General features: G+C 42.5%; 1 protein-coding gene and 1 long non-coding RNA gene across 2 annotated transcripts in view; one reads left to right on the top strand and one right to left on the bottom strand.

The window, feature by feature from the left end:
* Window positions 1-16,623, top strand: part of LOC146854835 (uncharacterized) — a 322,348-nt gene that overhangs the window by 179,569 nt on the left and 126,156 nt on the right. The gene's annotated exons all lie outside the window — the stretch shown is intronic.
* The window catches only part of LOC146854836 (keratin, type I cytoskeletal 12-like), a 44,016-nt gene continuing 43,081 nt past the window's right edge, over window positions 15,689-16,623 (bottom strand). Inside the window, exon 8 of the mRNA XM_085652208.1 lies at window positions 15,689-16,015. Coding sequence (XP_085508334.1) covers window positions 15,918-16,015 — 98 coding nt within the window. The 3' untranslated portion in view covers window positions 15,689-15,917. The remainder of the gene's footprint in view (window positions 16,016-16,623) is intronic.

Genomic DNA, 16,623 nt, shown 5'->3' with positions numbered 1-16,623 from the left:
AGCGTTTCACAGCACTTGCAGATTGTCGCAGATTGTGTAACATATGTCTACGGCCTGCGATTCAGCGGTTCCGAGAGCAAAGTCAGAGAGCTTGGGGGTTAATAGCTTTTCATATGTACAGTTAAATGGATGGAAAGCCTCAGCAAGTTCTTCTAAAACAAGTCTAACAAATCAGTGGCGGATTATTATAAATTTTTTAGGGGGTATGGTTTTATATAGCGCACACAAAACCTGGAGGTATCAGAGCGCTTTACATGAGCACCAGTTGCGGTACAACCTCTTCTGACATTGGACACCCGTATTCTACACTATGTGAATAATTGAAGATATGTGTTGCACTAAACAGTGTCCCACTGTTTAGTGCAACACAGCGTGCAGAGGGCGAAGACAAACAAGAGAATGGGGAGCCGAGTTGTGAATGGCCAACGGGCCAGAGCAACACCAGGCCCCCTGCCTGGCTCACGTGGGGGGGAGAGGAGCTATTGTGTTCTGGCGTCTGTCTTACTGCAGCCTCACCCGAGTACTTCACAGGTCTGTAAAAGACCATTTTACTTAACAAGGCTTTCTTGTTTTTCACCCCTTCTTAGAGCCCCTGCATCTGCATTCTGCCGATTGCTGGAAGAATCTCCCCCCACCCCCGAAATTTGACTGTAGTTGCGCATCTGGGAGCTATGTCAGTATATTTACGCCACTGGTCCTTATTACTGTTGAACTGTATATGAATGTTTCATACTGGACACATGGATTCAACATTCCCCTTTCATTAAGCTGAACATTCTCCTGACAATAGGTTACCTGACCTGCATCTGTATATACATCGCATTTCTTTGCAATTTTATAAAGTGTGAAATTGGCCTAAGGGCTTTCGACCACCAAGTATTAATCACTTTTAGGCACGCTGGAGGTTAGCTAATTTGCATACATCCAGAACCAATTTTTTTTTAAAGCATGATGGTTAAAAGGCATTTAGGGTACCAAGGATACAGATTTTTAAAGTTTTAAATCAAAAGTACTTAGAAACTGCAATTCAGTTTTTGTGAATGTTCCTGTTAGCTCCCTGATGGCTGAAGGTTTTGCTTCAAGGTCCGCTATTGGAACAAACACATTTTCAAGACTTTCCAATCAATTCAAGGTCAAGAGGACAAGGGAGAGGGTCCCAGAGCGAGGAATCTGAGCCACATTGTGCCCATCGTTGAAACTAATTTTTCATTTGTGATTGGACTGAGAGTCTCATTTGGGTGGCTGGGTAGACTTTTTGTTTGGTGTCATCAGGCTTCTTATGCTATGCCTCAAATGTGTGTTCTTCAATTTCACCAATTGGTTGGCAGCCTGTTTAGTGGCATCATTATTTTCTCAACAGTACACAACCGGTTTCTAAGTGTTTTTTTTTATGATCTAGTTTGCGCAGAAGAACATGCCCCGCAGAATAAAGACGGCAGAAGATTATGTGCTGGAAAACAAAGATTTCATGGTTGAAGAAGTGCGTGCGCAAAAGATGTTAATTTGCAGGTTTTGCAGCGTGACTGTCCCAATAGTAACTGGGAAGACTGTAAGCCGAATTGCTGAATATCTTGTCACCAAGACCCACTTGAAATTGAAAGAGCCAACAAATAGCGACAGCCTATGCCAGATGTCTCTTGCTGAGACAATGACATGCTTTAAAAGAAAACGTGAGGAAGAAAAGGATGTGGCACATGAATTTGTACGTGCCCTAGTGCAATCTGGAACCACATTACACCAAGTCGATGGACCGATTGGGAATCTGTTCCGCAAGCGTGCACCAGCATGCAAAACATTACCAAAAGCAACACAAATGTATGACAAATAACTACCAGAGGTGTTCCTTGCAGATATTGAACATATTTCAGAGTTACTCCAAGGTGATGTAAAGATCTCAGTTACCCTTGATGAAACTCCAGAGATGTGTGGCGACCCAGCAGTGGCAGTGCTAATCACATTTTGTGATGCAAAAAATGGATGGTACAGACGTACCATCATGGCAGATCTAGATGTACTGGAAACATGCAACGCAGTGTCACTTGGAATGGTGCTGCAGAGAGTTCTTACCAAGTTTAACAAAGATTGGAGTGATATTGTTTGATTTGCAGTGATTCAGCTACGTATATGAAAAAGTTATGTGATGACCTGTCAAAAGCAATACCTGAGCTGAAGTGTTTCCCTGTAAGAGATCCGTGCCACTTGCTAGATGGTATGCTGAAATCATCTCTACAATCCTCTGAGCTAATGAAGAATGCTATTGATTTTGTAGTCCATTCAGGTGCACTGTTTTGTTATGCGCAGGAACTAAAACGCAAATATTTCTCATTTTGTGTTTTGTGTGGCAGCAAAGAAAGAGCCATCCCAACTGTGTCATTTAGTCGGTGGTTCTCAGTCCTAGAGGCTGTGAATGCAATATTATCTATGTGGCGACCGTTTACTGATTTTTTGCTTAGTGATGATGCAAAAGGCAAGAAATGTGAGGATTTTCGGGTGTATATTGATAGTGATGTCAAAAAATGTACACTGTACTGCATTCTTAGATTTTTGCAGGAAAACATGACTGCTGTACAGAAAACACCCTTGTCTACCGAGGTGCCGATTACGATCCGGTAAAAACCGGGTACGAACCGTCGGTCGGAGCGTATTCTCCGTCCGACTCGTACCCGGTTGTAAAACATTACAAACATGGAATTACGATTCGCACGGAAACACCATTTCCGTACGAATCGTAAAAAACACCGATCGACGAAAATATGCATACGAATGTGATCCGGGAATGCTGCGACGTGACGTCGGGACACTTCTAGGCAGCGTTTCACGACCCAGGAATTACGATTCGAACCGACAGCAGTCCGGACGGCAATATTTTCACGGCACCCAAAAAGTGCCGCAAATGCGAAGTACGGCGCGAAACGACCAGAGTAGGTGGCCCGGTAAGCGCCGTACCCCCCCCAGCCCCCGCATGTACGCGCCGTACCCCCCCCGCCCCCGCATGTACGCGCCGTACCCCCCCAGCCCCCGCATGTACGTGTCGAACCCCCCCGTGTATGTACACCCGAGTACGTGTTGAACCCCCGTGTATGTACACCCGAGTACGTGTCGAACCCCCCCGTGTATGTACAACCGAGTACGTGTCGAACCCCCCCGTGTATGTACACCCGAGTACGTGTCGAACCCCCCGTGTATGTACACCCGAGTACGTTCGAGTCGTACCCCCACCCGTGTATGTGCACCCGAGTACGTGTCGTACCCCCACCCGTGTATGTACACCCGAGTACGTGTCGAACCCCCCCCGTGTATGTACACCCGAGTACGTTCGAGTCGTACCCCCACCCGTGTATGTACGGTGCGTACCCCCAGCGCGTAGCGCTGGGGGTACGCACCGTACATACATGGGTGGGGGTACGACTCGAACGTACTCGGGTGTACATACACGGGGGGTTCGACACGTACTCGGGTGTACATACACGGGGGGGTTCGACACGTACTCGGGTGTACATACACGGGGGGTTCGACACGTACTCGGGTATACATACACGGGGGGGTTCGACACGTACTCGGGTGTACATACACGGGGGGGTTCGACACGTACTTGGGTGTACATACACGGGGGGGTTCGACATGTACTCGGGTGTACATACACGGGGGGGTTCGACACGTACTCGGGTGTACATACACAGGGGGGTTCGACACGTACTCGGGTGTACATACACGGGGGGGTTCGACACGTACTCGGGTGTACATACACGGGGGGGTTCGACACGTACTCGGGTGTACATACACGGGGGGTTCGACACGTACATGCGGGGGCTGGGGGGGATACGGTGCGTACATGCGGGGGCTGGCGGGGGTACGGCGCGTACATGCGGGGGGGGTACGGCGCGTACATGCGGGGGCTGGGGGGGTACGGCACGTACCGGGCACCTGTTTGGACGTCTCCATGGTTGTTATAGGAGTTCGGTGCGGACGGTCTTTTAACCATACGGTTCTACATTCGGACGCCCGGGACGGATCGTGATTCCCCGGTCGGACTTCGCTTTTCACGTTTGTACGGTAAATCGTACGAGGACGTGTCGGACACTTTTTCCGACCCGAGGACGTGTGGGGAATTATTCCCAATACGATTCGTATGGTCTTTTTCCCATGCGAATCGTGATTGCCAGTTCGTACGGCACTTGTACGATTCGTACGGTAAAAAGACCGGATACGAGTCGCACGGGGAATTTTTTTACCGGATCGTGATCGGCACCCAAGTGTTCAGCATAATTGGTGTAGATGTCAAACATCTCCTCGAGAGTAGGCTAGGCAACACTTTTAGTGACTTTGGCACTGCAACATGTTCCCTGTTAGAATGCTTGCCACTGGGTAAGCAAAGAAGTGTTGAGGACCAATTCGGGACATTTTATTTTACAATGCATGAGAAATGGCTAGGTATGATGCATAGAAATGTCCCTTCACCAACCATGGCGTTTGAAGTCAATGAAGCCTCACTTTGGTACGCTGCGCAAGTGTTAGGTCCCTTCCGTAAAGGGGAATCTTCTCCAGACTTTGAAAAGTACATCTTAATTTTTGACCGCTTTAACACCTCTGAGGGCATATGCACCCAGTTCAACGCATATGTTGCAGAACCTGGCCCAGAGAATGTCAACCTTGAGGTGCACCAGTATTGGTATGGAAAGCTACGTCAGTGGCCAGAGTTGGCAAATTGTGTACTGGCTGTTTTGACATTGCCAGTCTCAAGTGCCAATGTCGAGATGGCCTTTTCACAAATAAAAGTGTACATGGGAAGGAAAGAGAGAGCGCAAATTACCAAAGATTCACTGAAGAAATATTGTATGGTGTAATACAATAAATTTGACCTGTAAAAATGTATTTGGACCTCATAAACATACGTGATCTCTATTAGGAAAAGAATAACCGTATAAAAGGCAGTCACCACTATTAACTGTGATTATGTGCTTCTTAATGATTGTGATGTTATGATGTATTTTAATGAATTGTATTGCTTTGTTATTTATACACTTTTATGATTGTTCTTATCTTACAATCGAATAAAGTTCTTTTGACTTGACTTGACCAATATTGTATGGTGTAATACAATAAATTTGACCTGTAAAAATGTATTTGGACCTCATATACACTGTACATAGACTGTCTATATACCATGCATCAATTAAGAAAGCAAGCAACAATAAAAGCAAAGCGTCCCATAAACACCAGTAAAACACCGTTTCAGTTGTTTTTTATGGCGCGAAAATGAGTAACCACTGAAAAGCACTGTTTTTTTGAGGTATTGAAATCACTGGAAAACACTGAAAAAACACCACCAGAATTTACCAAAAATCGAAACTGAAAACAGGAAAGCCTTTGTGGTCCAGATAGCCAGCAGCGGCAAACAGGATTGAGGACGAGTCCACTTGCTGGGTCCATACAGGACAAGATTTGTGTGCTATCCGGATCACATTTCCCACAATGCACAGTCTCATTCAAGCTTCCCATTGGTGGGTGTGCAATATGAAAATGGCGAAGTGGGTTCAGCGTTTGCACACACCGTCTCCGTTCAAGCCTCTGAAAAGAAGCATATGGAGCTTCTAAATGCGTCAGGCAATTCCATTACGGAGCGGCTTCTACAAGCGGATGCTCATCTCTGCCTATCATGAATGAAGCTGTTGATCGAGTGCTACTCACCAGGTGGACAACCTTTGGAGCAAAATATATATATATAGGTGAGCAGTCTAAATATCGAGTTTTAAATGTCGACCTACAAGTATATCGAGTTGTAAATATCGTAGGTAAAGAATATCGAAGTCAAGAATATCGATGGACAGAATATCGACCCCAAGGTAAGAATTATCGAAGTTAATAATATCGAAGTCATTAATATAGATGTAAGTAATATCGTAAGCAAAAATTTCGATGTTAAGAATATCGATATTTTATTAGTGTAATGTATTTTAATATGTATTTTATTTGTATGTGAAAGATTATTGTAATGTATTTTAATACATTTAAAAATAAATGTTTAGAGATTAATAATTATTTAAAATATAATTTAGCGTTTTAGTATCAGAGCGGGTTGTGGGTTTATAGGGGAATAGGGTGGGAAGTAATTTAATTATAATTAATTAATTAATATGTATTGTTTAATTGGTATTTATGATAAATTAATTGTTAATTAATTACTAATCGTTAATTAAATATATTAATTGATTAATTAATTGTTAATTGATTACTAATTGTTAATTAAATATATTAATTGATTAATTAATTGTTAATTAATTATTAATTGTAAATTAATTGTATTAATTGTTTAATTATATAAGTTATAATTAGTTTAATATTAATATTTCTTTATTGGTATTGTTAATTAATTAATTGTTAATTACTAATTAATTGGTGATTTAATTTTATTAAGTGATTAATTGATGCTTAAATTAATTATGTGAATTTTTATGTGTAGTGGGTTGTGGGTTTATAGGGGAATAGGGTGGGATGTAATTAAATTAAAAAAATTACTGATAATTATTAATTATTTGTAATTAATAATAATTATTTGTTAATTATTAATTGGTAATTAATTGTTATTAGTACGTTAAATATAGTAAATATAAATAATTTATTATTTCATGTTCTTTGTTGTTATTGCTAATTAATGTATTGTTAAATAATAATTAATTTGTGAATAATTGTAATTTGGTAGTTAATATGTATAAATTTGTAAATAATAAGTATATTAATTATAAAGAATGTATTATTAATTGTAAATAATAGATAAACTGATATTTAAATGTATTGTGTATTTTGTATGTGTAGTGTGTTGTGTGTTAAAGGGGGAATAGTGTGGGATGTAATTTAAAGTTATTTATATAAATATTTATTTTAAATAATTGGTATTTAATAATACATATTTTGTAAATTAGTTATTAATATGCTATTTTTTTATAACTAATTATTTAATTGGTTATTATGTTTATAGAATCCCTATGCTATCCAGTGCTTTCCCAACTGTTTTACTATCTGGAGTTGGAATAGTAATTTTTAACCCTACGCTATCCAGCGCTTTCCCTAGTGTTTCACTTACTGGAGTGGGAATAGTAATTTGTACTCCTACGCTATCCAGCGTTTTCACTACTGTTGCACTCTCTGGAGTGGGAATAGTAATTTTTACTCCTACGCTATCCAACGCTTTCCCTTCTGTTGGACTCACTGGAGTGGGAATAGTAATTTTTACCCTTACGCGTTCCAACGCTTTCCCTACTATTGCACTCTCTGGAGTTGGAATAGTAATTTTTACCCCTACGCTATACAACGCTTTCCCTACTGTTGCACTCTTTGGAGTTGGAATAGTAATTTTTACCCCTACGCTATCCAGCGCTTTCCCTACTGTTTCACTTACTGGAGTGGGAATAGTAATTTGTACCCCTATGCTATCCAACGCTTTCCCTACTGTTGCACTCTCTGGAGTTGGAATAGTAATTTTTACCCCTACGCTATCCAGCGCTTTTCCTACTGTTGCACTCTCTGGAGTTGGAATAGTAATTTTTACCCCTACGCTATCCAGCGCTTTCCCTACTGTTTCACTTACTGGAGTGGGAATAGTAATTTTTACCCCTACGCTATCCTGCGCTTTTCCTACGGTTTCACTTACTGGAGTGGGAATGCTAATTTGTACCCCTACGCTATCCAGCGTTTTCACTACTGTTGCACTCTCTGGAGTGGGAATAGTAAATTTTACCCCTACGCTATCCAACGCTTTCCCTACTGTTGGATTCACTGGAGTGGTAATAGTAATTTTTACTCCTACGCTATCCAACGTTTTCTCTACTATTGCACTCTCTGGAGTTGGAATAGTAATTCTTTTCCCTACGCTATCCAACACTTTCCCTACTGTTGCACTCTCTGGAGTGGGAATAGTAATTTTTACCCTTACGCTATCCAACGCTTTCCCTACTATTGCACTCTCTGGAGTTGGAATAGTAATTTTTACCCCTACGCTATCCAGCGCTTTCCCTACTGTTTCATTTACTGGAGTGGGAATAGTAATTTGTACCCCTACGCTATCCAACGCTTTCCCTACTGTTGCACTCTCTGGAGTTGGAATAGTAATTTTTACCCCTACGCTATCCAGCGCTTTCCCTACTGTTGCACTCTTTGGAGTTGGAATAGTAATTTTTACCCCTACGCTATCCAGCGCTTTCCCTACTGTTTCACTTACTGGAGTGGGAATAGTAATTTGTACCCCTATGCTATCCAACGCTTTCCTTACTGTTGCACTCTCTGGAGTTGGAATAGTAATTTTTACCCCTACGCTATCCAGCGCTTTTCCTACTGTTGCACTCTCTGGAGTTGGAATAGTAATTTTTACCCCTACGCTATCCAGCGCTTTCCCTACTGTTTCACTTACTGGAGTGGGAATAGTAATTTTTACCCCTATGCTATCCTGCGCTTTTCCTACGGTTTCACTTACTGGAGTGGGAATGCTAATTTGTACCCCTACGCTATCCAGCGTTTTCACTACTGTTGCACTCTCTGGAGTGGGAATAGTAAATTTTACCCCTACGCTATCCAACGCTTTCCCTACTGTTGGATTCACTGGAGTGGTAATAGTAATTTTTACTCCTACGCTATCCAACGTTTTCTCTACTATTGCACTCTCTGGAGTTGGAATAGTAATTCTTTTCCCTACGCTATCCAACACTTTCCCTACTGTTGCACTCTCTGGAGTGGGAATAGTAATTTTTACCCTTACGCTATCCAACACTTTCCCTACTATTGCACTCTCTGGAGTTGGAATAGTAATTTTTACCCCTACGCTATCCAACACTTTCCCTACTGTTGCACTCTTTGGAGTTGGAATAGTAATTTTTACCCCTACGCTATCCAGCGCTTTCCCTACTGTTTCATTTACTGGAGTGGGAATAGTAATTTGTACCCCTACGCTATCCAACGCTTTCCCTACTGTTGCACTCTCTGGAGTTGGAATAGTAATTTTTACCCCTACGCTATCCAGCGCTTTCCCTACTGTTGCACTCTTTGGAGTTGGAGTAGTAATTTTTACCCCTACGCTATCCAGCGTTTTCCCTACTGTTGCACTCTCTGGAGTGGGAATAGTAATTTTTACCTTTACGCTATCCAACGCTTTCCCTACTATTGCACTCTCTGGAGTTGGAATAGTAATTTTAACCCTACGCTATCCAACGCTTTCCCTACTGTTGCACTCTTTGGAGTTGGAATAGTAATTTTTACCCCTACGCTATCCAGCGCTTTCCCTACTGTTTCACTTACTGGAGTGGGAATAGTAATTTGTACCCCTACGCTATCCAACGCTTTCCCTACTATTGCACTCTCTGGAGTTGGAATAGTAATTTTTACCCCTACGCTTTCCAGCGCTTTCCCTACTGTTGCACTCTTTGGAGTTGGAATAGTAATTTTTACCCCTACGCTATCCAACGTTTTCCCTACTGTTGCACTCTCTGGAGTGGGAATAGTAATTTTTACCTTTACGCTATCCAACGCTTTCCCTACTATTGCACTCTCTGGAGTTGGAATAGTAATTTTAACCCTACGCTATCCAACGCTTTCCCTACTGTTGCACTCTTTGGAGTTGGAATAGTAATTTTTACCCCTACGGTATCCAACATTTTCCTTATTGTTGTTTTTGTTGGAGTTGGACTAGTAGTTTTATTGTGTCTGATATTTCATATGTTTTGTATTTTTTTTGCTATTGTAATATATCATTAATAATAAAAATTAATCACATTAAAAATATTGATTATTATTTGCTAAATGTAATTATTAAATATTTATTAATGATATTATTTTATGTGTATAGATGTATTGGTAATTTTTAAAAACATTTAATAATTTATACGTTACAGAAATTATTAGTAAAAATTAATTATTCAGTAAGTATATATATTATATATTATATGTACATGTTTAATTAAAGTTTTATTACATTATATATATTAATAATACATTTTAAATATTATACAATATATTTAATTATGTTTATTTAATTTCTAAGTATAATTTGGTTTATTTTACATATATTTTTTAAGTAAAAGAAAAACGATATTTTTAATAACGATATTTTTGACATCGATATTTAATTTTCGATATTTTTTTACTTACCATGTTGTAGATAGGATGTCGATATTCTTGACATCGATATATTTGTAGGTCGTTATTCTGTCTGTCGAAATTATGTCATACAACCATATTACCTACTGGCGGTCGCCAGTAGGTAGTTATAGTTAGGACCACGTTTCCATAGGAAATCCGCAACATTCTATTTTGAATAACTTTGGCGCCGGTCGATGAATCCTCGCGAATTTTTCAAAATAGGTGGGGCGCTACGCTCCGCTCCTACCCTGAAAGTCTCGGGGGGATTCGTCAAGCGGGGGCTGAGATAAAAGGGGGGTCCCAAAACGCGTTTTTCCCATGCATTTTTCCATAGGACCTTTAGACACAGCTACAGCCCGAACGGCTGAACAGAATTACTAGAAATTTGGCAGAGAGGTAGTCCTCAGGTCAAGGAAGTGCCTTTTGTAGGTTTGGTGTAAATCTGTTCAGTAGATTCTGAGAAAATAGCCTTTAAATCAATATATATATCTGAGCCAGCTTACGGTGCGCTTACGGTACGCTTACCGTACGCGTAAGGTGGCGTGCGCGAGCGCGATTCTGATTGGCTCTTAGATCTTAGTAAACAATCGAATTGGCCGAAACCAGGAAGCGGCAGCCGCCATTTTCTCTCTCGCACTGAGAGTGTGGATTAAAATACAAAGCACAAAAACATGTAAAGGGGCTGTTTGGACAGCTCCAAAACACCTAGCCATGTTGAGGGAGTCCCCAAAGATCCCCCAAGGCCAAAAACGGAATTTTTATTTTTTCGCTAATTTCGCCGATTACGCTTACCGTACGCGTACGGTAAAAAAATATATAAAAAAAAAAAATTATCCACACTCTCCCCACCCCGTGTGCAAATGGTGCCCGAAGGGCACCATTTGTGCATGGCTTATAACATGTGTGAAAAATTAAAATATTACCTTTCAAAACGAAGTGCATCATATGTCCTCCATGTGCGCACGGTGCGCGAAGCGCATCGTGCGTACATGGCCCATCTAGCGTAACGTGGGCACGCGGTGCGCGTAGCGCACCGCGTGCCCACCGTGCGTGCACGGCACTAACTGCGTAAAGTGGGCGCGCGGTGCGCGAAGCGCACCGCGCACACGGAACGAACTGCGTTAAGTGGGCGCGCACGCCACGAATGGCGTAAAGTAACTTAGCATTTAAAAAACAGTACAAATTCACTGAAAAAACCATAGGTTTCACACACGTTATAGTTAGGAATTAGCATTTAAAAAACCTTGCAAATTCACTGAAAAAACCATAGGTTTCACACATGTTATAGTTAGCGGAAATTTTACTGATAAAAAACCAATGAAATTCCCCCGTTATAGTTAGTGCAGGCAACTATAACTCACGCGACCGCAATCTTCTGCTGATGACATATGTGTCTTTATGAAAAAAAAATATTTGTAATATATCTATAGCTAAAAATTTATGGAAGAAGACATGGGCAAATAAGTGTCTAAATACAGTATTAGCATCAGCAGAGGATTGCGGTCGCGTGAGTTATAGTTGCCTGCACTAACTATAACGGGGGAATTTCATTGGTTTTTTATCAGTAAAATTTCCGCTAACTATAACATGTGTGAAACCTATGGTTTTTTCAGTGAATATATATATAGATATATATTTACGAAAACTCAGGAACACAAAAGTTTTCAGGAGAGTCTCAGCGACGCTGTGTGCATGTGCTTTTTGCAGCCTGAGACCCTTGTACGGAATGCCCTGTGATCGTGGGCACCTGGAGTCCAAGCGAGTCCCAGCGACGCTGTGTGCATGTGCTTTTTGCAGCCTGAGCCCTCCGTAAGGATCGTCCTGTGATCGTGTGCATCGGAGTCCAAGTGAGTCTCAGTGACGCTGTGTGCGTGTGCTTTGTGCAGCCTGAGACCTTCGTGAGGATTGCCTTGTTATCGTGCACCCGGAGTTCAACTGAGTCTCAGCGACGCTGTGTGCGTGTGCTTCGTTCAACCTGAGACCTTCGTGAGGGGTGCTCTATGATCGTGCTCCCGAAGCTCAAGTGAGTCTCAGCGACACTGTGTGTGTGTGCCTTGTGGCAGCCTGAGATCTTCGAAGCAGTAGCAGCCCGGACCAGCAGCCCTGGAGGAGCAAAGCCGCTGGCCTGAGCCTGCCATTGCTAGAGCGGGACCTCGAGCCAACCTCGTCGAGGGAGGGCCCGAGTCCCACTGCCCGGAATTCACAAAGATTGCATCGGAGGCCCAAGTCGCTGGAAGAGGAGAGGAGAGTGAGGTCGCACCCCCAGGTAACGTGTGTCGATGCCTGGGGTGGGGGGTCGGAGGGAGATGCTCTCGGCCTCTCATTCCGGCAGCGCTAGCCTCTTCTTCGGCTCGTATCGCGGCCCGTACTGGCAAAGGGAGCGGCAGTACCGGGGCCGGAGTGCGGGCTGCACTTTTTGTTACACCATACCCGTGTTGGGGGAATCGTTGACAGAGGCTGACTGTGAGCCAGCACGAGTGGAGGAGAGACCACCTAAGGCACCGTGATCGGTGCTGGAGTGTATTACGCATTACCTTATTTCTGCATAACGGCACCTGATTGTCATATTACACATTGCATTGTTTCTGCATAACAAACTACCTGATTAGCGTATTACGCATTGCATTATTCTTGCATAACGAACTACCTGATTAGTGTATTACGCATTGCATTATTTCTGCATAACGAAGTACTTGGTTGTTGCATTACGCAATGCATTCTTCTTACATTGCAAAGTGCCTGATTGTTCTGTTACGCATTGCATTATTTTTACATTGCAAAGTGCCTGATTGTTGCGTTACGCATTGCATTATTTTTACATTGCACAGTGCCTTATTGTTGCGTTTCGCATTGCATTACTTTTCCATTGTAAAGTGCCTGATTCTAGCATTATGAACTGCATAACATTGTGTTAGGACTACAGTGGAGTGTTTAGAAGTGCTCATTAATATCGCCAGAACTTACAAGGGCTGGCTGGACTAACAGCTGGCCAGGAGGAATACTACAAATACTCATATGTTGGATTTATATCATGTGGTCTTATCGTATATCTTTTTATATAAAATTTGAACTTGTTTTTATGAAACTCGTGTGGACTCCATTTGTGGTGTCATCATTGGGTTACTGTGAGCGTGGTTGCAAATACTTTACACATTTGCCTTGAAGATAAGCCTGGCTGCTCGTGCCAACCTACCAAGGGGGTGAGCGGGGGCTATCTCAGGTGTCCTTCCTTTCCCTGACGTTGAACCGAATGTCCCTATTTGGCCTAAGGTACCTACAGCAGCCAACCAGGGATCCTGGGACTAACAGGGGCGATGCACGAGCCAAAGAGGTACCACTACGTTATGGTCTACAATCAAAGATACCATACAGTGATTGCAAAGTGAGGCAGAGAATTTGTTTTTTGTCTCCAAAGGGTAGTTTGGTGCATTTATGGCACAAGTGCACTGTGGCTGGTTTGGGCTGCGTTGGGTGAGTTATAGGGGGCTTCTTGGCATGAAATGGAAAGACTCTGTAAGCCATACAGTTGTGCAGCGAGATACCATGGACAGAAAGACCATGAGCTCCTCTGTATTTCACACAGTAATGCAGTGAGGTACACAGACAAGAAACACCTTTTGATGCCCTGTAATCTATGCAGTGATATAGTGACATAGAAGCGGGAGGAAGACTTGAGGGTTCTCTGTAAATCCAGGACCAATGGATTATGTGATTGTGCGGCTGCAGCGTTTTCTGCATAATCATGGATTTGCCTAATTTTCCACATAATCCAGCATTGGCAGCATAATTTTCAGATTTTACAAAAAAATTAAAAACCAGATTTTTGCTTTTAGCTCAAACGTATCAAAAGTTATTAAACAAAAGACACACACATTTCCAGTGGCAGCTCGCATGACTTGCAGCTGGGGGGAAGGTTGGGGGGCGTCGCGCAGGGGTTCGCGTGGGGGGAATACAAATAAAAAAACGTACCTCACCGGGTCCTGCGCCGCCTCCACTCCTGGCCGGGAGCCGCGTTTTCGTGCTGCTTCAGGAGAACAGGAAGCAGGCATCCTCCCTCCCCTCCCCTAAGCCAATCACAACGCTGCAATGGCAGCGTTGTGATTGGTGTGGATGGCGCTCAGTCGGGCGCCTGTAGGGAGGCCATTTTCTCTATGTAGGCTGCATGCAGACTACATAGAGAAAATGAAGAGTGCGCATGACTGGTTTGGTCGGCCATAGAGGGCCGACCAAACAGTCAGGACCCACAGCAGGGGGCAAGCCACTCCTCCTGACCCGACCACCCTCCCTCCCACAACCAGGCATACCATTCTGCTTTCTCGCAGCCTGAGAAGCAGAAACATAAAATGGTATTTAAAATACCATTTTATGTTCCTGCTGCTCGCACTGCGAGAAATCAGCGGGGCAACGCTCCTCCGCCCTAATGGAAGAGCCGCCCCTGCACATTTCTACACAGAGGTAGAGCCTTTGCAAAAGTTAAGGGATCACCTTTTAAGTGCTGATTGCTGAATTTTGGGTGTTAAACTATTACTAAAGAGATGCACCTTGGGTATAAATAGTTGTTTAAATGGTGAAATAAGACTGTTCCAGATTGTGCCATATTAAGTCACATAATTTTCCTTTCACTACTACATAAATTTGTCAACTCTGCCACATAATTTGGTCCTTCATTGCCACATAATTCTAAAGGCCCTGTGTATATCATGCAGTGATACAGAGAGGTACACAGACCAGATACCTGGAGAAGCTTGCTTTTTTCATGCAGTGAGAGAGGAACAGAAACTTCTCGTGTTGCTCTGTATCCCATGTAGAGAGGTAGTGAGGTACGAGCAACAGAAACACCTGGGGGTTCTCTGCATATCATGCAGTGATGCACAATGCTGGAGTAAACCCTGTGGAGGCCCCAAGGTTGAAATTTCAGATCCCCCTTGCAAATTATCTTCTAATATGTTTTTCAATTTACCAACTAACAATTTAAAAAAAACAATTTTATTGCACAAAACGAAACACTAACAAGTATTAATGTTATTAAACAAAAAGTAATTTTTATAAATTTTAATAACCAAGCAAAACTTTAAATCTTTTAGGATATCTTGGAAGTCTATTTTGCAAGGCGTCGTATTCAGTGGAGTCTTTAATGCAAAGTTTTCGTTTCTTTGAGTTCATTCATTTTTTCCTATCTTTTTCAAACAATTTGAGAAAGCTTGATTGTAATTATTATTATTTTTTTAAAATCAAATCAATATTATTTTTATCCGTTTGTCGCGTGGCTCCTAAAAGGAGTGGGCCCATAGGCCGGTGGCTACTTTGACTATTTGGTAACCCGGAACTGGTGATACAATAAGTTACACTGAACAGCAACACAGTGCTGCAGTCAAAACCTTAATTTCCTAAGGCTGACACCTCTTATAGTTCAGAGATGCCCAGTACTTGCCTTGCATATTATCCTATTATGCTATGTTCAATATCCACTTTGAACACGTTTCAGTAAAATAATAAAAATATAACTATCTCAAAAGGGTTGGTATTACTTACGTTTGTGACAGGAGGACTCCAAACAAACATGTCATGTTTAAAAGCAGAAATAAAATTTATTAGATATTGAAGAACAGGGAAGTGCAAAAAGACAGTGCCCAGGCTTTTAGATAAATTGATTACACCGACTGGGAGCCAAAGGTCATTATTTCTCTTGACCAGAGACAGACTCCTCCCCTTCTCGCCAGACTGTCGCCTTAGTAAGAGTCTGTTTACGTCCTTCGCCGCCAGGACGTGGTGACGTCATTTATAGCCGCACCTCACATCGGCTCTTCTACCTGCTTCACGGTTTCCGAGACCACCTTTCCATCGACCACCTCCTGAACTATCGTGTGGATCTTCCGTGTTTTGTGTTGCCCTGAAAGAAAAATATATTGCACGAGATGAGGAAACGGTTATGTTCATGTCTCTTTATAGTTTGCTGTGACATCTTACAACCCATTGGTGGTCTTAAGGCCTTACGTTTTGGGCTAGAATGACCCTAGTATGAAGACTGTATATGACCGTGGGTGGGCCCTCGACTTATCCTTCACCATGCACAGGTCTGTCAAGGGTCCAGTCTGCTTATGTGTAACGTTTCTCTGTCTGGAGTGGGGTTATGTGTGACATTTCACAGTCTGATGTGTGACGCTTTGAGTGACATTTTATTCAATGACGCAAGCAGTGCAATTCCATCCACGGTTAGCAGGTTTTGTCCCTCCTGGCCTAATCACTGTTCCTAATCTGAGGACTCGCATTAACAGCTGCAGGAATTATACTGGGAACACATATGAACTGCAGTGCGGGCTCTTCAGGAGTCCCCCAATCGGTAACATTTCCGTGAAGGGCGCCTACCACCATCGCCTGCCTAGAACAACAAGTGCCTTTTCTCTAGGGCCGGTAGACCCCGCATTACTTTGGGATTAGTGAAGACAGCATGAAATGCATACCATTCATAGTAGCTAAATAATCTGGCACTGCATTTGT

Source organism: Triturus cristatus, chromosome 4_1 (assembly GCF_964204655.1).
Source record: "Triturus cristatus chromosome 4_1, aTriCri1.1, whole genome shotgun sequence".
Classification (NCBI taxonomy): domain Eukaryota; kingdom Metazoa; phylum Chordata; class Amphibia; order Caudata; family Salamandridae; genus Triturus; species Triturus cristatus.
This window is presented reverse-complemented; position numbering and strand designations above follow the sequence as displayed.